Source organism: Nicotiana tabacum, chromosome 20, assembly GCF_000715075.1.
Source record: "Nicotiana tabacum cultivar K326 chromosome 20, ASM71507v2, whole genome shotgun sequence".
Classification (NCBI taxonomy): Eukaryota; Viridiplantae; Streptophyta; class Magnoliopsida; order Solanales; family Solanaceae; genus Nicotiana; species Nicotiana tabacum.
Window position 1 is genome coordinate 1,875,789 of NC_134099.1, and position 17,298 is coordinate 1,893,086.

The 17,298-nt window shown below is 32.0% G+C and overlaps 1 protein-coding gene across 3 annotated transcripts; it reads right to left on the bottom strand.

Moving 5' to 3' along the window:
* Positions 1 to 1,177: 1,177 nt before the first annotated feature.
* Positions 1,178 to 11,468, bottom strand: LOC107826366 (amino-acid permease BAT1 homolog). Of its 3 annotated transcripts, none has more exons than XM_075240787.1 (8): positions 11,271 to 11,468; positions 9,338 to 9,598; positions 3,267 to 3,285; positions 2,937 to 3,156; positions 2,667 to 2,848; positions 2,279 to 2,568; positions 2,074 to 2,203; positions 1,178 to 1,693 (listed from the first exon to the last, which is right to left on the bottom strand). In XM_075240787.1, exons 1-8 carry the CDS (start codon positions 11,432 to 11,434, stop codon positions 1,331 to 1,333), a joined length of 1,629 nt encoding a protein of 542 aa, XP_075096888.1. In that variant the 5' UTR covers positions 11,435 to 11,468; the 3' UTR covers positions 1,178 to 1,330. The 3 variants fall into 3 exon arrangements, with proteins under 3 accessions (XP_075096888.1, XP_016508815.1, XP_016508816.1); XM_016653329.2 differs by lacking the exons at positions 9,338 to 9,598; positions 11,271 to 11,468 and adding exons at positions 4,936 to 5,196; positions 5,303 to 5,619; XM_016653330.2 differs by lacking the exons at positions 9,338 to 9,598; positions 11,271 to 11,468 and adding an exon at positions 5,303 to 5,621.
* Between the last annotated feature and the right edge of the window lie 5,830 nt (positions 11,469 to 17,298).

Below are 17,298 nucleotides of genomic sequence, written 5' to 3' on the forward strand. Positions count from 1 at the left end.
GGACAATTATACTTGCTGGAACTCCAGTATATTATGCTGGAGTTCTAGTGTACTTATGCTGGAACTCCATCATATTATGCTGGAGTTCCAGCATACTTATCTTGGAACTCCAGTATAATATGCTGGAGTTCAAGCATACTTATGCTGGAACTCGAGTATAATATACTGGCGTATTTTCGGGGTTTTGAACAGTGTTTTCGCTCAGATTTATCTTTACATGAAAAGTGGCTAAATTTCGATTACTTTTGAAACTGGGTTATTTTTGAACGACCAGTTGTAAATCTAGCTATTTTTAAATTTCTCCCTGCTCAATTTGGGCGAGGGATTTTTACAGAAATAGCCAATTGAATTTACGGTTTACTTTTTGTAGCTAATATTATACACATATTATACAAAAACTATACATGTAGTATATATCCACCAGCTATTTTAAGTCCAAGTGCTTGGGTAGGCAGCTATTTAAGTTAATTCTTGTTTGGGTACTCCCAAAAACCATTACATCATTTTCATTTCGCGAAAACTACACAATATAACCGCTCCCAAAAATTATAGCCGACAAAAATATATATATTTTGCGTATGTTAATAAGTATTATGGATATATATACATTTTATATTTTTTTTTGTATGTTAGTATTTTTAACCGACCGACCAAATATGTAACTCGCCTTAACATTTCGTCCCAAGAAAATATGCAAAACATCCAAAATGGTAAAAAAAAAAAAAAGGAAATTTGTGCTTGTCCTGAAATTTTCGGTAAATTTTGATTTTGGTCTCTATAGTATTTGTTCAAGCATATTTAACCTTCATTTATTTGAAATATGTACTTTTGATCCTTCTACTTGTCAAACGTCACAAATTAAACGAATTAAAATTGTTAAATCATTTAATTATTCCTGTGTTATGTTAAATTAGTGTTGTTACTCCAAATTTGAGGACTAATATAGTCATAAAAATAATATAAATATAACATATGTAAAGAGACAAAAAAAAATAGAATTTAATTAATTCAAGGTAAATATGCTTATAGAAGTATCACAACAACAACAACAGCAACAATATACTCAGTATTATCCCACACCGTGGGGTTTGGGGCTAATAGAAGTATCATAAGGACCAAATTAATATGTACTCTCAACCGAGGGATCAAAAGTGCAATTATCTATGAAAATGTCTGCTTTCATAAATGGTTTTCATACTTAATCTTCATTGGAGGAATTTAGTCCAAAAATGCAAAGTATTGTAGCAAAAAATATCACAGCAACAAAAAAGAAAATCTAGAGAGTATGATGCACACATCAACATTGTCTAATTACAAAGAATTCTAGTTTCTATGCTTCCTCACTAGAGTTTCCTATATTAGTAATAGGACCTTTAAACCAATGTCTAGCACTGAAGATCCATGAAGAAACAACAAGAATGAGAAGGCCACCGACCGCGACAGGAGTATAGTTGAGAGTTTGATCTGTAATAGGATAGGCAACGGGCAAAGAGAAGAGTACAGAAATGAGCGCGACCCAAAATATTGCAACCCAACCTACAACGAGCCCGTAGTTTCCCAGGTTAAAAGGACCTGGAGTGAAAGACTTTCGAGCTAGAGTCACTCGAAATAGGATTGGCAAGGCATAAGCAATATAGAGCCCGATTGTTGCTATTGATGTCATCGCTTGAAATGCTACCAAGCTTCCAAGAGACTATAATTCAAAGAGACCAAAAAAAAAATATTAGTAACTGGAAGGGCGCGAAACAAACTTACTTATGAATCAAGAAAGCATATTGAAGGGGAGCCTTGGAGCAACAATGAACGATAGGTCATGGGTTCGAGCCGTGAAAACAGCCACTAATGTTTACATTAGGATAGGCTGTCTACATCACACCCTTGGGGTGCGGCTTTTTCCGGACTCTGTGTGAATGCAGGATGCTTTGTGCACCGGGCTGCCTATGTATGTAAAGCATATTAAGTAATAGTAATGTTAATTCTTATATGAATTGTTTGTTCTTGTTTAACTCGGTTATCTTTTTGAAGGGTTCTGTGTGGTTTTTCAAGATGCAAAAAAATATGAAAAATTTGTACCGTCAATGCCATGCAAAATGCTATGAAGGCCGACATCCAGACTGCATTGAGCGGAACCTCCTGCTTGTTTACTTTATGCCAGAACGACGAATATGGCATCGCTCCATCTCTGGAGAATGCATAAGCCATCCTGCAAAAAAATCATCAGTGGCTTTTCTACAGAATCTGAGCTAAACAAGGAGAATCTCTGATCGAGTATATTTACCTTGAGTTGCTAGTTAGTGAGCTCATGCCACAAAAGAATACGGCAACAGCAATTATACCTAAGCAAACGATTCCACCAGTACCACTACCGTATCTACTCTTGAACGCATCATAAAAGATTTGCGCAATAGCATAACCGCCAGAATCATTGTTTTTATTCAACAGATGCGGGATATCTGTAACTGCAAAGGTTATACCAAGTATGTAAGCCCAGCCAGCAAGAACTGATATGCCAATAGCACTTACAATTCCTTTTGGCCCATTCTTATCTGCATTTTTCGTTTCTTCTGTCTGCAAAACAAAGTCAATAGAGAAGAACAAAATTTAAAATCTACTCGCAATCACTTCGAACAAATAGTTCCTAAGAAGGAAAAATAAGCAGAACCCACCATATGGGCAGAAGCGTCATAACCTGTCAACGTATACTGGCTCATGAGAAGTCCGAGGACGAAGATGTAGAGGTTATTGTTAATTCCATCTCCATTGTCAGTATTGAAATTAGTAAACACAAATTTAGCACTGGCTCTTTCTGTGGCGACCATTGGGATCAAAATCATAAGAAGAAAGACACCTGTAATAATCATTTATGCAGAGCTGAGAGAACACACAATTCCGTATTAAGAGGTTGAATAGAGAAAAGAAGGTCTACTTTAATGTACCTAAAACATTCCATGCAGCGGCTAGTTGTCCAAAGAAGGACAACCATGAGATAGGAAGACTGTTTAATATAGCATGTAAAAGCAGAATTCCGCCGTGGAGTGCGATAACAACGTATTTAGAGCCTTGGTATCCACCTCCATTTAATCCACCGGTGCTAAGGAGAATTATCACCTGAACTAACTGTGCCAGTGAAAAGTCTACACTTGCTGTGACAGCCCACTGCAATCAGATTTTCCGTTGTTGATTAGAGTTGTTTTATATGGTGAAGCAGCTAAATCCAGTTAGACACTCAAAATTGTGAATAGTGTATTAGTAATTCTTCATGATACCTGACCAACAATGTTAAACCTGCAACATGAAAATGAAAGGAATTTTACTGAGAAGGGGGCAATATGAACATAGAAGCCATCATTTTTATCAAAAAAATAACTTATGACTACTGAATATGAATGATCTCAAATTCCATTAAGTTTAATGTTGAAAGCCAGTAGATAATAGAAGGTACCGAGTCACAAATAAAACAGAGGTCAAAATCCAGGAGAATTCAGTATCCTCATATTTCATTTTTCTGTCTTTCCTCCTGATTTATTTATTGTCTTCTTTCCCTCCTAGCCAATGAATCCTCCTCCTGAGAAATTTAATGGCTAGCGGCGTTGAACTGAAACTACTAACTAGCACATACGGTTAAGGAACTTATTGACAATCTAGGCCCTAGAGCAGCTGCGATTTTTCAGGAACATTCACTCGTTGGCAAAAATCAAAACCATATTTGAATTGTGCATTTCTCACACTATGGATTGCAGAACAGCGTTTTGCTGAACTCAAGCATAACTATGGACTGAGTTACTATTTCCAAAATGAAAAGTGTGCTAATCAAATCATCAACCAATCGATCAATCAATCATATGTGCCTCAAACCTAAACTAGTCGGAGTCAGCAACATGAATCCTCTATGTATTCGGCTCCATTTGGACCCATTTTATCCCAATACACAGAGGATTCAATTACTATGATATGTCTCATTATTTGACTACTTCAACGTTGATTGTCAACTTACCACAACTCTCCTCCTTTATCCGCACTTGGGACCAGTTTTGTGGAGCTCACATACAAGTCCACATACTTGTATGATTAATAAAACCAAACTAAAACAAAAGGCCTGAGCTTCAATCAACACAAAAAGCTTGTTTTTGCTAGCCTACCCCCGCTAAGAGTGGAATGCCAGTGCCATGCTTTACTTTTTTTCATTTATAATGTAGAAATCCCCGAGAACCAGTGGTGCACGGTTCAAAACTAGGCGGATAATGTGTCCACGCTTGATTAACACTAAGAATACTTGTAAGAACAGTGAAACTATGCCCTTCTAAACAGTAAGCACACAAACAAGTTAAAAACTTCATAATCTAATGTACTAAGAAAATTGCAACTTGCTCTCCACCACATTGTGTTTAACATCAGATAAATTCTCCTCTATACACCAGACAATTTAAAATTGATAACTCCAAGATATCAACAAGCTGAATCCTACTAGAATTTAGGAAGTCGAAGAACTGAAAGCTATATGATCATAGAACCAGAGAAAGGCCAAAAATGGTACTCCCCCTGTCCCAGTTTATGTGACACTATTCTGTATCTATCAATCTGTTCCTGAAAGAATAACACATTTCTATATTTGGAAACAAGTTAACTTTGAACTTCTTGTTATACCCTTAACAAGAAGTTTTAATATCCACGCAAATATTATAGCATGTTAAGACCACAAGTTTCAACAATCGCGAAAAACACTATCGGATTTCAAAGTAGCACGATCTAATTCAAAAATTTCACCCAATTGAGCACGTCTAGCATATTTTTTTCACAGTAGCAGGATCACTGTAACTGACGCCAGTGAGTTCACATTATTTTCTTCTTAAACTTCATGCTGAGTCAGATTACGTCACATAAATTGAATATGAAAAATGTAAAGACTAAACAGGAAAACTAAAAAATAATAATTACCAGCCAGTGATCCAAGAAGCAAAAGGTGCCCAACTTGGACCAGCAAGCTTAGCACTCCAATAATAAAGACCCCCAGAAGTAGGATAAGAAGAACAAATCTCAGCCATTGATAATCCAACAAACATAGTAAAAGCACCAGCAATTAGCCATCCATAAACATAAGAAATTGGCCCACCAAAATTCAAACCAGTTCCCATCAATGTGTTCAAACCAGTAAGCACTGATACAACAGAAAACGAAAACGCAAAATTCGATAACACCCTAAAAAACCAAAAAAACAAACAAACCAGTAAGTAAAAATGTCTAAAAAATCAAAAAAATCGAAAATTTTAGTATTTTGGTTAAAAATCTGAAAGTGGGTATTTACGAAAGATTGCGGTTGAGTTCTTGTTTGTATCCTAGCTCGTGAAGACGTGCATGGCCTGAATCAATTTCTGCTTTTTCCACTTCGACACCCATTGTTATTTTTTTCCACTGCAACTTTGCCTTCTTCAAATTCCTTTTAATTTTGAGAAATAATCTATAAATGGTAGCTGGATTTTCAGTTATATATAGAAAGAGCCAAAGATTTACAGTTACATAGCAAATCAGAACTGTGTAAATAATTTTTTGTTTATTTTATTTTGGAATTTTTAGTGGTTTGTTGTGAAGTGTGAAGAGGGTGGTATGGTCAAAGAACGAAAACGGAAAGTGCAATAAATATAGGGAAAGATTTGAACGTTCTTTATGTTTTTGGTGACGTAAGTTGACAGTAGAGACCCATGCTGTATTTCCAAGATAGGAAATCATCTGAATTATTGGAAGCAATGATTTTCTTTGGTAAGAATATTCTCAAATCCTAGCGGGATCTGGATAGGGTAGTGTGTACGCAGACCTTACCCCTACCTTGGGGTAGAGAGGTTGTTTCCAAATAGACCCCCGACATCCTTCCCTCCAAGAACTCCCCACCTTGCTCTTGGGATGACTCGAACTCACAATCTCTTGGTTGGAAGTGGAGGTTGCTTACCGTCAGAGCAACCCCTCTTGTCACAAGCAAACAAACAAATACACTAAATCTCACAAGTAGGGTCTGGAAAGGGTAATATGTACACAAACCTTACCCCTATGTTATGAAGGTAGAGAGGTTATTTTCGAAAAACATTCGGCTCAAGAACAGTAAAAATGAAGCAACAGAGAAATAATTGCAACGACAAGGTAATAAGACAATGAGTAATAACAGAGATCCAGGGATACGAAACTACAAAAAAAGTACCAATACTACTGAAAATAATGACACATCGTATAAAAACAAGGGACTAGGAATAGGAAAATGCGTGACTAGTACTACTACTATTACTGGTATTCGGTTATATTTTTTTTTTTTGAACCAATGGTCTATTAGAAACAGTCTCTCTATCTTCACAAGGTATAAGTAAGATTTGCGTACATACTATTCTCCCCAGACCTCACTTGTGGGATTATACTGGATATATTATTATTGTATTCGGTATCCGCATTGAGGTTTGACTAAATTTGAATTCGCGCTGAAAATCCCATATTGGGGATAACCTGGATTCGCGCCAAAAAATCTCACATTAGGGATAAAATAATTCCTAGTAAAGACGACTCAATACTCAAAGCGCGAACCTGAGATCTCTTATTAACGATGGAGGACTACTTACTGCTCCGCTACAATCTTTATTGTGATCAAATTTTATAATTATAAATTCATAATTGTTCTGAATTTACATTCTAGTCGTTGTATGCAAAACAATATAATTTACTTTGTCCTGCATTTAAGGTAATTTGTTGAATTTCCTCTACAGGATAAATTTTGTTAATCTCACTATAAATAATTTTAAGTTACTAATGATATAAAATCTAAATTGGGGGTTGTTGGCAATTGGAAAAGTCAAGAGGGACTGTATATACTGCTGCTTCTCGCTTTGCAAAATTATAGGAGTATTTTTTTCAACGGCACGAGCAAAATTGTCAGATTCAAGACAAATGGAATTTTAAAGATTCCTTCAAATCTAATTAACCTTTTTTTTTTTTTTTTCATAAAGGAGCTTTATTTTATTATTTTAATCTTTTGAGTACATCAATAAATATGACTATCAAATTAAAGAGTAAAGGCTCGTTTGGTATAAGGAACAAGGAAAATTAATTCCGGGACTAAATTTAAGAAGAGCTTATTTTATATTTGGTTGGGAGATTGTGGTATAATTAATCCCGGAATTAATTAATTCGGTATTATAGTGTTTTTTTATTTCCATAAAAATGTGAAATAACTAATCCCGGAATAATATCTTTCCAACCAAACGATCCCTAAAAGATAAACATTTTCCTCAAACCTTATCCTATACAATTACCATATATTATCAACCTTTTTATAGAGTTAAATCATATATGAAATTAGTCGAACTTTAGTTTTGGCATATACCTCGTATATGTGTAAAAAAAAATTAAATATAGAATCTAAAAGCTCAAATGGTCTTAGTCGAACTCAATAATTTTGACGTGTACCTCATATATGTGCAAAGAATATATATATATATATATATATATATATATATATATATATATATATATATATATATATATATTAAAATATAGAACCCAAAAATCCAACGGTATTAGTCGAACTCAATAGTTTTGACATACACCTCGTATATGTGAAAGAATTCTACTAAATATATACAAATATTAAATTTACAAACCCAAAAAAAAACTCAAATGATCAGTATATTTAATAGAATTCCAAATTCATAAAATTTAAATTATAGATCTGTCAATTAGTGGGGCTAAAAATAAAGCATGGCCTTTATCTTATTACCGGTACAAATTCAAAACATAAAAGTTCTTTTTTTTTTAGTTGAAGAAATTCCAATCATTTAACTTTAATACTCCTAATAATAGTTACCTTAAAGTCTATATTTCAGGTCATTCTATTTTTGGCTAGACCTAAAATTGGGACTTAACTATACATTAGGCCACGTCACTTCCTTCTTGGTCTCTACATAGAAAAATTGGAGTAAGGGGAGTAGTGGCGGAGGCAGGATCTTCACGAAGGGGGTTCAAAAAAAAATAGCATCTAGTGGGAATTAAACTCATGACCTTATGTATATTTTGAACCCCGTTAACCACTAAACTACACTTTTGGATTGTGTTAAGGGGGTTCAAAACTTAATATATAGAGGTAAAAAACAGATTTTGCCTTATATATACAGTGTATTTTTTCGGCGAAGGGGGTTCACAGATTTTGCCTTATGTTTATACAGTGTATATAAACAGATTTCCGCCCCTGAAGGGGAGTTTGCTTTATTTAGTTATACCTGAAGTACAAATTGTGTTTTTGAGAAATTTAGTATCGAATAAGAATTTAGGGTACTAAAATAGTATTAAGTGAAGTATTCAAACTATTCTCGATATGTTAAACACATTCTAATAATTATTTCATTAATAAAATTAGCTTTCAAACGGATATAGGACAAATTTTGTAGGTTCAACTGAATTCATTATTTTCGACTTTATTATGTATACATATGTTAAAAAATCGCAGTTATTCCAAAGAGCTTGTCCTGACAAATAGACAGCAACTAATTTAAATATATTAATACACGTCAAAAAAAATATTACCAGATTAAATCAACTAATCCTGTGTATCAAAATTTTGTGTTAATTAAGATGAACATATCATATCTGACTTTTCTAACTCAAGATTGCATGGTTGAATGAATTACACTTTCATGCATCAAAGTATCAATTCATACATAATTCCTACACGAGCCATCAACTTTTAATCACATACTAAGCATCTAGAATACTACTACGACGACGACGATGGTGGCGACAACAACAACAATAATAAAAGCAATTACATCTCAATCTCAAATAAGTTGGGTCGGTTATATAAAACTTCGGTAAACATGTTTTTCGATTAAAATTCATCTCAGGCAAGCATTATCAACAACAATAAACCCAGAGTAATTTCATATGTGGGGTCTGGGGAGAATAGTGTATTACGCAGTCCTACCCTTACCCTTGAGAAAGTAGAGATGCTATTTCTGAAAAGATGAAGAGAAAAAAAAAGTAACAATAACAAGATAATAAAAACACCAAAGTGAAAGAAACAACAACTAGTAATAGAAATCTAAGAATAAAAAAAAATACAAGACTAACACTAATATTACTGGTAGGGTAAAGAAAAACGCTCAACTACCTACTAATCTTCTACCCTAATTAATTCTCGACTTCCACAACCTCCTTTCAGGCTGGCATTATACAAAATAAAAATTAAGAGCATTAAAAATTCTTTATATTTCCTATTAGCATAAAAATTTCTAAAATATGATTTTTTTTATTTTATTTTTTTTTTGCGCAAAAATAGAACAACAAGAGAGGAAAAGAAAAGCACACATACCAGCCAGTAATCCAAGAAGCAAATGGGCCGAAGTAATTTCCAGACAATTTAGCACTCCAATAGTAAAGCCCAGCTGAAGTTGGATAAGCTGAACATATTTCAGCCAAGGCCAGGCCCACAATAAGTGTCATTAATCCAACTATGGGCCAACCGTAAACAAGAGTTATAGGCCCACCAAAAGCTAAGGCCTGGTTGTATAATGTGGATATGCCCGTAAGAACTGATACAATGGTGAATGTAATAGAGAAGTTGGCAATGAACCTGTTTAGACAGATATCTCGAAAATTAAGATCATCTCGAAATTCTATAAATTCATAAAATATTTATAAAGATATAAAATTTTCAAGAAAATTTACATCATTCAACGTTCGAGAAATACACTGTTTAAGTCATCGAATTACGAAGAATAAACCAGAGAGAAGAATCAAGAGAGCAAAACAATTGTAATCACAAAGATTCACCAATAAAATTACTTTTCTCTTTAAAAAAACATGTTCAAACATAACAGGTGCGATGGTTATCACCTATTGTATTGTATTGTATCGTTACTTTAAATACAATGTTTGTTTTGATTGTTACTTTAATTTTATTGTATAATATCGTTAAATTCGTCGTTATGTAACAACGAAAAATGTCACTTTATATGACAACAGATTTGGTATAGTAACATCGTTACCTTACTTTTTTCTCTCATCTTGCCTTTTTTATTATTAAATAATTATATTTTATCCTTTATCTTACTTTTTTTTAATATAATAATACTACTATGTATCCTACTTTTTTTAATAATGTTGCAAGTTTATTCTTCATATTATTGGTGCATGACATCATCAAACAATGACAAACGATATATTATGAAACGACATATAACAACCATCCAAACAACCTATAGGTCAATTTTTCTAATTTGCATAAACTTCTATAAATAGAGTTACTGAGAACATGATGTATTAGTGAAAGATAGTAAGTAGTCGGTAAGTTAGTTGAGATGCGCGCAAGTTGATCTGAAATACTTAATAATAAATAAAACAAAAAAAATAAAAATAAAGAAGAAACTACAGACAAATTAGATTTACATTTTGCAATCTATATCATGTTCTAAGATTTTAATTTTTATTAGCCCCTGTCACTATCAGAGGAACTTTGTCAAGGACTCAAGGTTCAAGAAAATATCTATCTGCCCTTTCATTGTCAAGGTTCAAGAACTAAATATTTAAAAAAAAAATCATTAAAACTAAATAAAATATTTGCACAATCATACACCAAGGGAATCAATTGGAGCCAATCAAACTAATTTTTGAATAAAACTTAAATTTTAAATCTATGGAAATTCAGAATAATTACCCCTTGATATATGGCCAAGGAAGAAGAGAAAAACCTGTTTCTATGGATCCACTGAGATATTGGTTTCCACTCGAATTATGTATTAATTATACGAAGAAAATATCACATTCATTCTAAATTTGCGGACTCTATATTTTGCCAGAAAATGTATACTCCCTCCGTTTCAATTTATGTGAATCTGTTTGATTGGGCACGGAATTTAAGAAAAATAAAAACAACAACAACAACTCAGTATAATCCCACTTAGTGGGGTCTGGGGAGGGTAGTGTGTACGCAGACCTTACCCCTACCCTGAGGTAGAGAGACTGTTTCCAAATAGACCCCCGGCATCCTTCCCTCCAAGAACTTTCCACCTTGCTCTTGGGGAGACTCGAACTCACAATCTCTTGGTTGGAAATGGGAGTTTCCCACCTTGCTCTTGGTTGGGGAGATTGTAAGTTTACGTTAAATTGTTACCAAATTTAGAAATTGGTCATTTTTTTTTTGGAATGGACCAAAAAGAAAATACGTTCACGTAAATTGAAACAAAGAGTAAAGAAACCATAGAAAGAAGAGATTTTTTTATTTTTTTTAAAAAAAAAGAACTTACGAAAGGCCACGATAGAGTTCTTGTTTGTAACCCAACTGTCTGAGACGAGAGTCATCTGAATCACTCGTAAAAATTTTGTTTGAAATATCATCATTAATAACTTCATAATCATCAAGTCGATGATAAGAACCAGCTGCTGATGATGTTGAGGCTTCTGTTTTCATCTTTTTTTCCTCTATCTTTAATTTGCTTTAGTTTCTTGAACCAAATGATCACCCAATTCTGTCTATATATATAGTTTAATTCGCATGTGCCAATTAACTTAGTTGTCAAAAGTTTTGGGGGACCAATAAGTTTGGTATATCTGACAGTCTAACAGAAAAGTCGTCCGGAAAATAGAGAGTGTAATAGTTTGTTTGGTTGGTTGTTAATGATACAGTAACATATGTCATTTCATAAAGTATCGTATTGTATTGTATTAATTTATATATCTGATAGTCTAAGAGAAAAGTGGTCCGTGACGAAAAATGGCGAGTGTAACGTCTTGTTTGGATGGTTGTTATATGTCATTAATTTATGTTATACGTCATTTCATAAAGTATCGTATTGTACTGTATTAAATTATATATCTGATAGTCTAAGAGAAAAGTGGTCCGTGACGAAAAATGGCGAGTGTAACGGCTTGTTTGGATGGTTGTTATATGTCATTAATTTATGTTATACGTCATTTCATAAAGTATCGTATTGTACTGTATTAAATTATATATCTGATAGTCTAAGAGAAAAGTGGCCCGTGACGAAAAATGGAGTGTAACAGCTTGTTTGGGCGGTTGTTATACGTCATTAATTTATGTTATACGTCATTTCATAAAGTATCGTATTGTACTGCATTGTATATATCTGACAGGTCCGTGATGAAAAATGGAGAGTGTAACAGCTTGTTTGGATGGTTGTTATACGTCATTTCATAAAGTATCGTATTATACTGCATCGTATGGTATATCTGACAGTCGAAGAAAAGTGGTTCGTGATGAAAATGGAGAGTGTAACAGCTTGTTTGGATAATTGTTATACGTCGTTTCATAAAGTATCGTATTGAACTACATTGTATTGTATTGTTTGATGAATATGATGTTTGGATAAATTATATCGTACCATATCGTTTCATGATGTCACGCACCAATAATATGAAGAATAAACTTGCAATATTGCTAAGTAAAAATAGGATACGGAATAGAATTATTATATAAAAAACTAGGGTAAAGGATAAAATATGAGTATTTAATGTAACTGGTATCTATAAACGTGTGTTGCACGATAATAATGACACATGATGGTTTAAATATTTATTTATACAATATAATTTAATTAATGAGAGAAATTTTATATATAACACTGCAACAATCATATAAATGCCGAAAAGATATTGTTACATTAGCATAATACGTAAACTCAAAATAAAAGGACATCATTAGAACTTACATAAATGATCAATTTTAGTCATATTAAGTAGATAATTATGTATTGTAGTTTAAAGGTATCTAATGTGATGGTATCTTACGGAACACTTCTTTATAGACGGTGTTTTTTTATATATGTTTCCTTCTAATGTTTTGGTTACTCTGCCATAACCAGATCTATTGTTGTCGATATTGATATCTTTCTTGAAAGTGCAACAAATAATTATTCGTGTAAGAAAATATATTATGGTAAATATAGTCTAATATTTAGGATGTTTGTCCTTATGCTTTATTTATTATAACTACAAAACATAAACATACTGAAAATTATTTTCACACAAATTTAAAAATATATTCTTTAGTTTCGGAAGACGAAAGTTGAATTCGGGGATAAACACTTACTTAGAAGCACATTGACCAGTATCATAAGTTCTGCATGTATGACGTTATTGTCAAAACTTCTATATACTATATGTATACTATTACACAAGCTATTATGCGGATCTAAGTTTTCAGTAGCATGACGAGCATATGTTTCTTCAAAATCAACCTATATGCAATGGAAGATAAATTTTAACTTAGTCTATTATATATATGGTGACATTAACATACGTAAGAAATAATAAACTTGACAACAAACATGTATGGTAGAAGGCCATTTGATACTAACGTATTTAAATATTCTTCTTGGTAGTAATTGTTGGTATCATCTTCTGCTGAGTCAAACTGAAAAATATTTTGCTTTTACTTAGCATGATCCTTTTATTTAGTTGATCAACATATTCTTTTCTACTAGCTAAGATAGCTCTTTAATTTCTATCATGTAATTTGCACAAATTGCATTTTAAACTAACGATGAAAATATTTTCCTTATTAAATGCACTACTATTATCAGTGGAGTTGATAACCAAGTGTTCTAGAATAACCAAATCATCTTTTATTGGGTGTTCTTCTTCGTTTCCGACACGAAGCAAGAAGTCATTGAATGCTGGATATGTTATTTCTTGTCATTTGAATATTTTCATTTGAAGTCATAAGTATAGTTTTGGCAAGCTAGCTTTTATAGTTTCTGCTTTGGTCAATTTTGGAACTACTGATCGTACTTGACAGAAATCACCTTCCAAGCTATTACTTTTCCACCAAACGGTTCATCGATATCCAATATATCTCTAAAACTCTGGGCGATTGTTTCGATTGTTTGACGCTTAGTCAAAAGCGCTTCATCTCATATTATCAATATCCAATATATCCAATATTGGTTCATCGATATCCAATATATCTCTAAAACTCTGGGCGATTGTTTCGATTGTTTGACGCTTAGTCATCGATATCGCGCTTCATCTCATATTATCACATTTGATTTCCTTATAAACTTAGTATTATTGCTCTACTTTGATATATTTGTGATGGTTATTTCAATTATTTGAAGAGGTATATCAAATCTAAAGTGAGTTGTATGACCTCATAATAAAATCGTCATCGGTACACCACTTGTTCTTATTGCTAACAATATCATGCCTCTTGATCTGACATTTGTAAGTAATGCATGACATATGAATATTATTTCGATTCCGCCGGAGGCATCTACAAAGGATAATCTCGCTATACTAGAGTCGGCTTTTTATAATATAGTCTTGAAAGCTTATTCTTGTCTAGTATTTAGCTTTGATTGTGCTTCCTCAAACACTTGTATGGCATTCTTAATATTATACTAATTTTTTTACTTTGTGATCTATTTTTTAATCTCTACCACTTTTTCTTTGGAATAAATTTATGTACCCTAAGATTTTTTTTAAGTTGAGAAATAATTTTACTCATATGATGAATTTAAAAATAATTTAATTGAATTATCTTACTAAATAATTAATTGAAAGATTTGATTGTTTGGTTTTAACATAAAATATAATTTATTTTCTGTTGATTTAGATTCTTAATATTAGTTCATCTCATATTTGAATATTTAACCATAATTATAATTTGTCCATCACAAATTTTATTTTCAAAGAGTAAAAAGATCGATCTGACATTCCACTTTTAGATCTTTATGTTTGCAAAATCATTAGTGGTATTGGCTCTTACCAATCTCTTCCTTTTTTCTCACACATTTATATTCTTAAAAATTTTCTTAGCTATTCTTTAATAATTGGCTATATATTTTTATATTACACAAAAAAATTAATTTTAAAAAATAATTATTTTAGTAGGAAAGCAGTTCAAATATAATATAATATAATAATATATTATCGTGGGGATTTGTTCTCAATTTCAACACTTTATGCAGTCCGTTTAGCATTACTTTTTTTTGGTATTGAATATTATAGAGTAATAAAGTATTACCAATATAGAGGATTCTTATGAAAATGATTTTATTAAACCTTCCTACATATTTTTAATAAGAATTCAAAAGACAAGATTGTATTAAATTTAAAATCTTAAATATTAAAAAAATTACCATAGAAGTTATTATAGTCCAAAAAAAAAGTTATTACAGCTATGTCTTTTCCCTGTGAGTTCTCCTGTTTAATATTTTAGAGTTATTTTGTTCTATGAATATTATATTCATGCTTTTATAATAATATAGATTCTCCTGTTTCTTAATGGATTTGGACAATATAATAAGTTTTTAAATTAAATTAATAATAGAATTTTTAAGAAGTATATCCTAAAAGTAATAGTATTACATGGCTAAAAATGTGCCAATAAAATAATTATACTAATAGAATTCCTAAAGGTAATCATGTAGGATTGCTAACATGCATGTAGTATTATATCCTAAAACTAATAGAATTGCAAGGCTAATGTCTAGAATTCCGATTATGTCCTTTTACTGTGAGTTATTATGCTTAATATCAAAAGGTTATTTTTGTAATCCAACATTTTATTCACGCTTTTATAATAATATAGATAAAGACGGGCAATATAAGAGAAAAGAGCAAGGTAACAATGCCACCATAGCAAATCCGTCGTTATATAAAGTGACACATTTCATCGTTACGTAACGATGAATTTAATGATACAATAAAATAAAATTTAATTAACAGTCAAAACAAATATTACATCTAAATAACGGTACAACACAATAACTAAAAACCATCTAAAACGATATTCTAGTATGTTATAAAAAATAACAAAAGATTTTTTTCTTTTGGTGTGTAGGGGTCATTTGAATATTTTACTCGAGGCTACAAGTGTAAAATTTCTTATTATGATCGATATCATTTGTTCCTCTCAGACTGTGATTCTTTCCTCTGTTAAAAAAAATCGCATTAAAATTTTAGTATCATTATCACTCTTTTTATTCTTATTGATTCTCGTATCTTGGTGCTTCACCTTTATTGATGTTATACACCTTAAATATTAATTCGATGGGTTACTTTTTCTAATAGAATGGAGTTGTGGATGCATATCAATTATCATCTATTATGAGCTTATCCGAATTCAATAGTTTTAGCTTAAATTTTGTATGTATATTAAAAATATCTCACTAAATGAGTACAAATAATATACCTTGAATCTAGTTAATTGAAAATTTGAACTCGAACATATAAAATTTAAATCGGGAATTCGCCTTTGAATTAATACTTCTAAATTTCTAATTTAGCTAACATATATATATTCTTCTGCTCTACCTTCCATTCCTTTGTCTTTTATATTTTTTTGATTTTTTGTTCTGACATATGTGAGGAAGATATATTTGTAGAAATATCATGTGGGGGGGGGGGGAGGGGGGTTGATAGTGCACCAAACCACCACCATGATCCAATAAAAGAAAAGGAAACAAAATATAGAACAATATATCTTTAGATTCCCATTAAATGAAAAATTTTGTGGAACAAGATATTTTGATGACCACCCGTTTAGTTTAGAATGACAACTTTGAAGACTAATTCGAGTATGTAAATTTTTTTCTAACCTTTCTAGAAACTGAACTAAAACCAAAACTAGATGACATCTCTAAAAGTTGATGATAGTTGACAAATGATTTGCTGTAAAGTGGATTTATTAAGTTTATTACTCTCTCTAAGGAATAAGAAAACTTTTTAGGAATATGTACATAAGGGTAATTTTGTAAAAATAAATTAAATTTTTTCTTGATTATATAAATTGACACTTATTTTGAACCAAAATAAGAAAATAAATTAGTCACTTATTTTGGGTGTCCATGTTCATCCGAAGACAAGCATAGCATGTTTTCTTTTTCTTTTTCTTTTTTTGGTATGAGACGGCATTTGTTATTAGAAGATGAAAAATGAAAAGGACAGGAAACAATCTAATGTTCTTGACCATGGAATTGCAAATTCATTTGTTGTACATATTGATTACAACCCCTAAAATTTTGATGCAATGCTTTACAATGTAAACAAGATAACCAGATCCATTTTGGAAATCACCTCAGGTCTTAACAATTAACATGGTATATAACGAAAACAAATCATAATCTACCAATAAATTACTAAAGAGGCTAGAATTATAGCAGTAAATCTTAGCATGCCACGATTTTGGAGCATCAAATTTGGTTTACACTTCGATACCAACAAATAAAGTCTGAGGAGGATAGTGTGTACGCAGACGTTACCCTGCCGATACCACTTTACCATTAAACTCAGTACTAGCATTTAGCAGGATAA

Bases quoted from the DNA above. Each gene is read 5' to 3' on its own strand.
- LOC107826366 (XM_075240787.1), bottom strand. From the start codon at position 11,434: ATGAAAACAGAAGCCTCAACATCATCAGCAGCTGGTTCTTATCATCGA. The intron at 2,849-2,936 runs GTACATTAAAGT...TGATTATTACAG, and splicing joins CGCTGCATGGAATGTTTTAG to GTGTCTTTCTTCTTATGATT. The intron at 2,204-2,278 runs GTAAATATACTC...ATTTTTTTGCAG, and splicing joins TCACTAACTAGCAACTCAAG to GATGGCTTATGCATTCTCCA.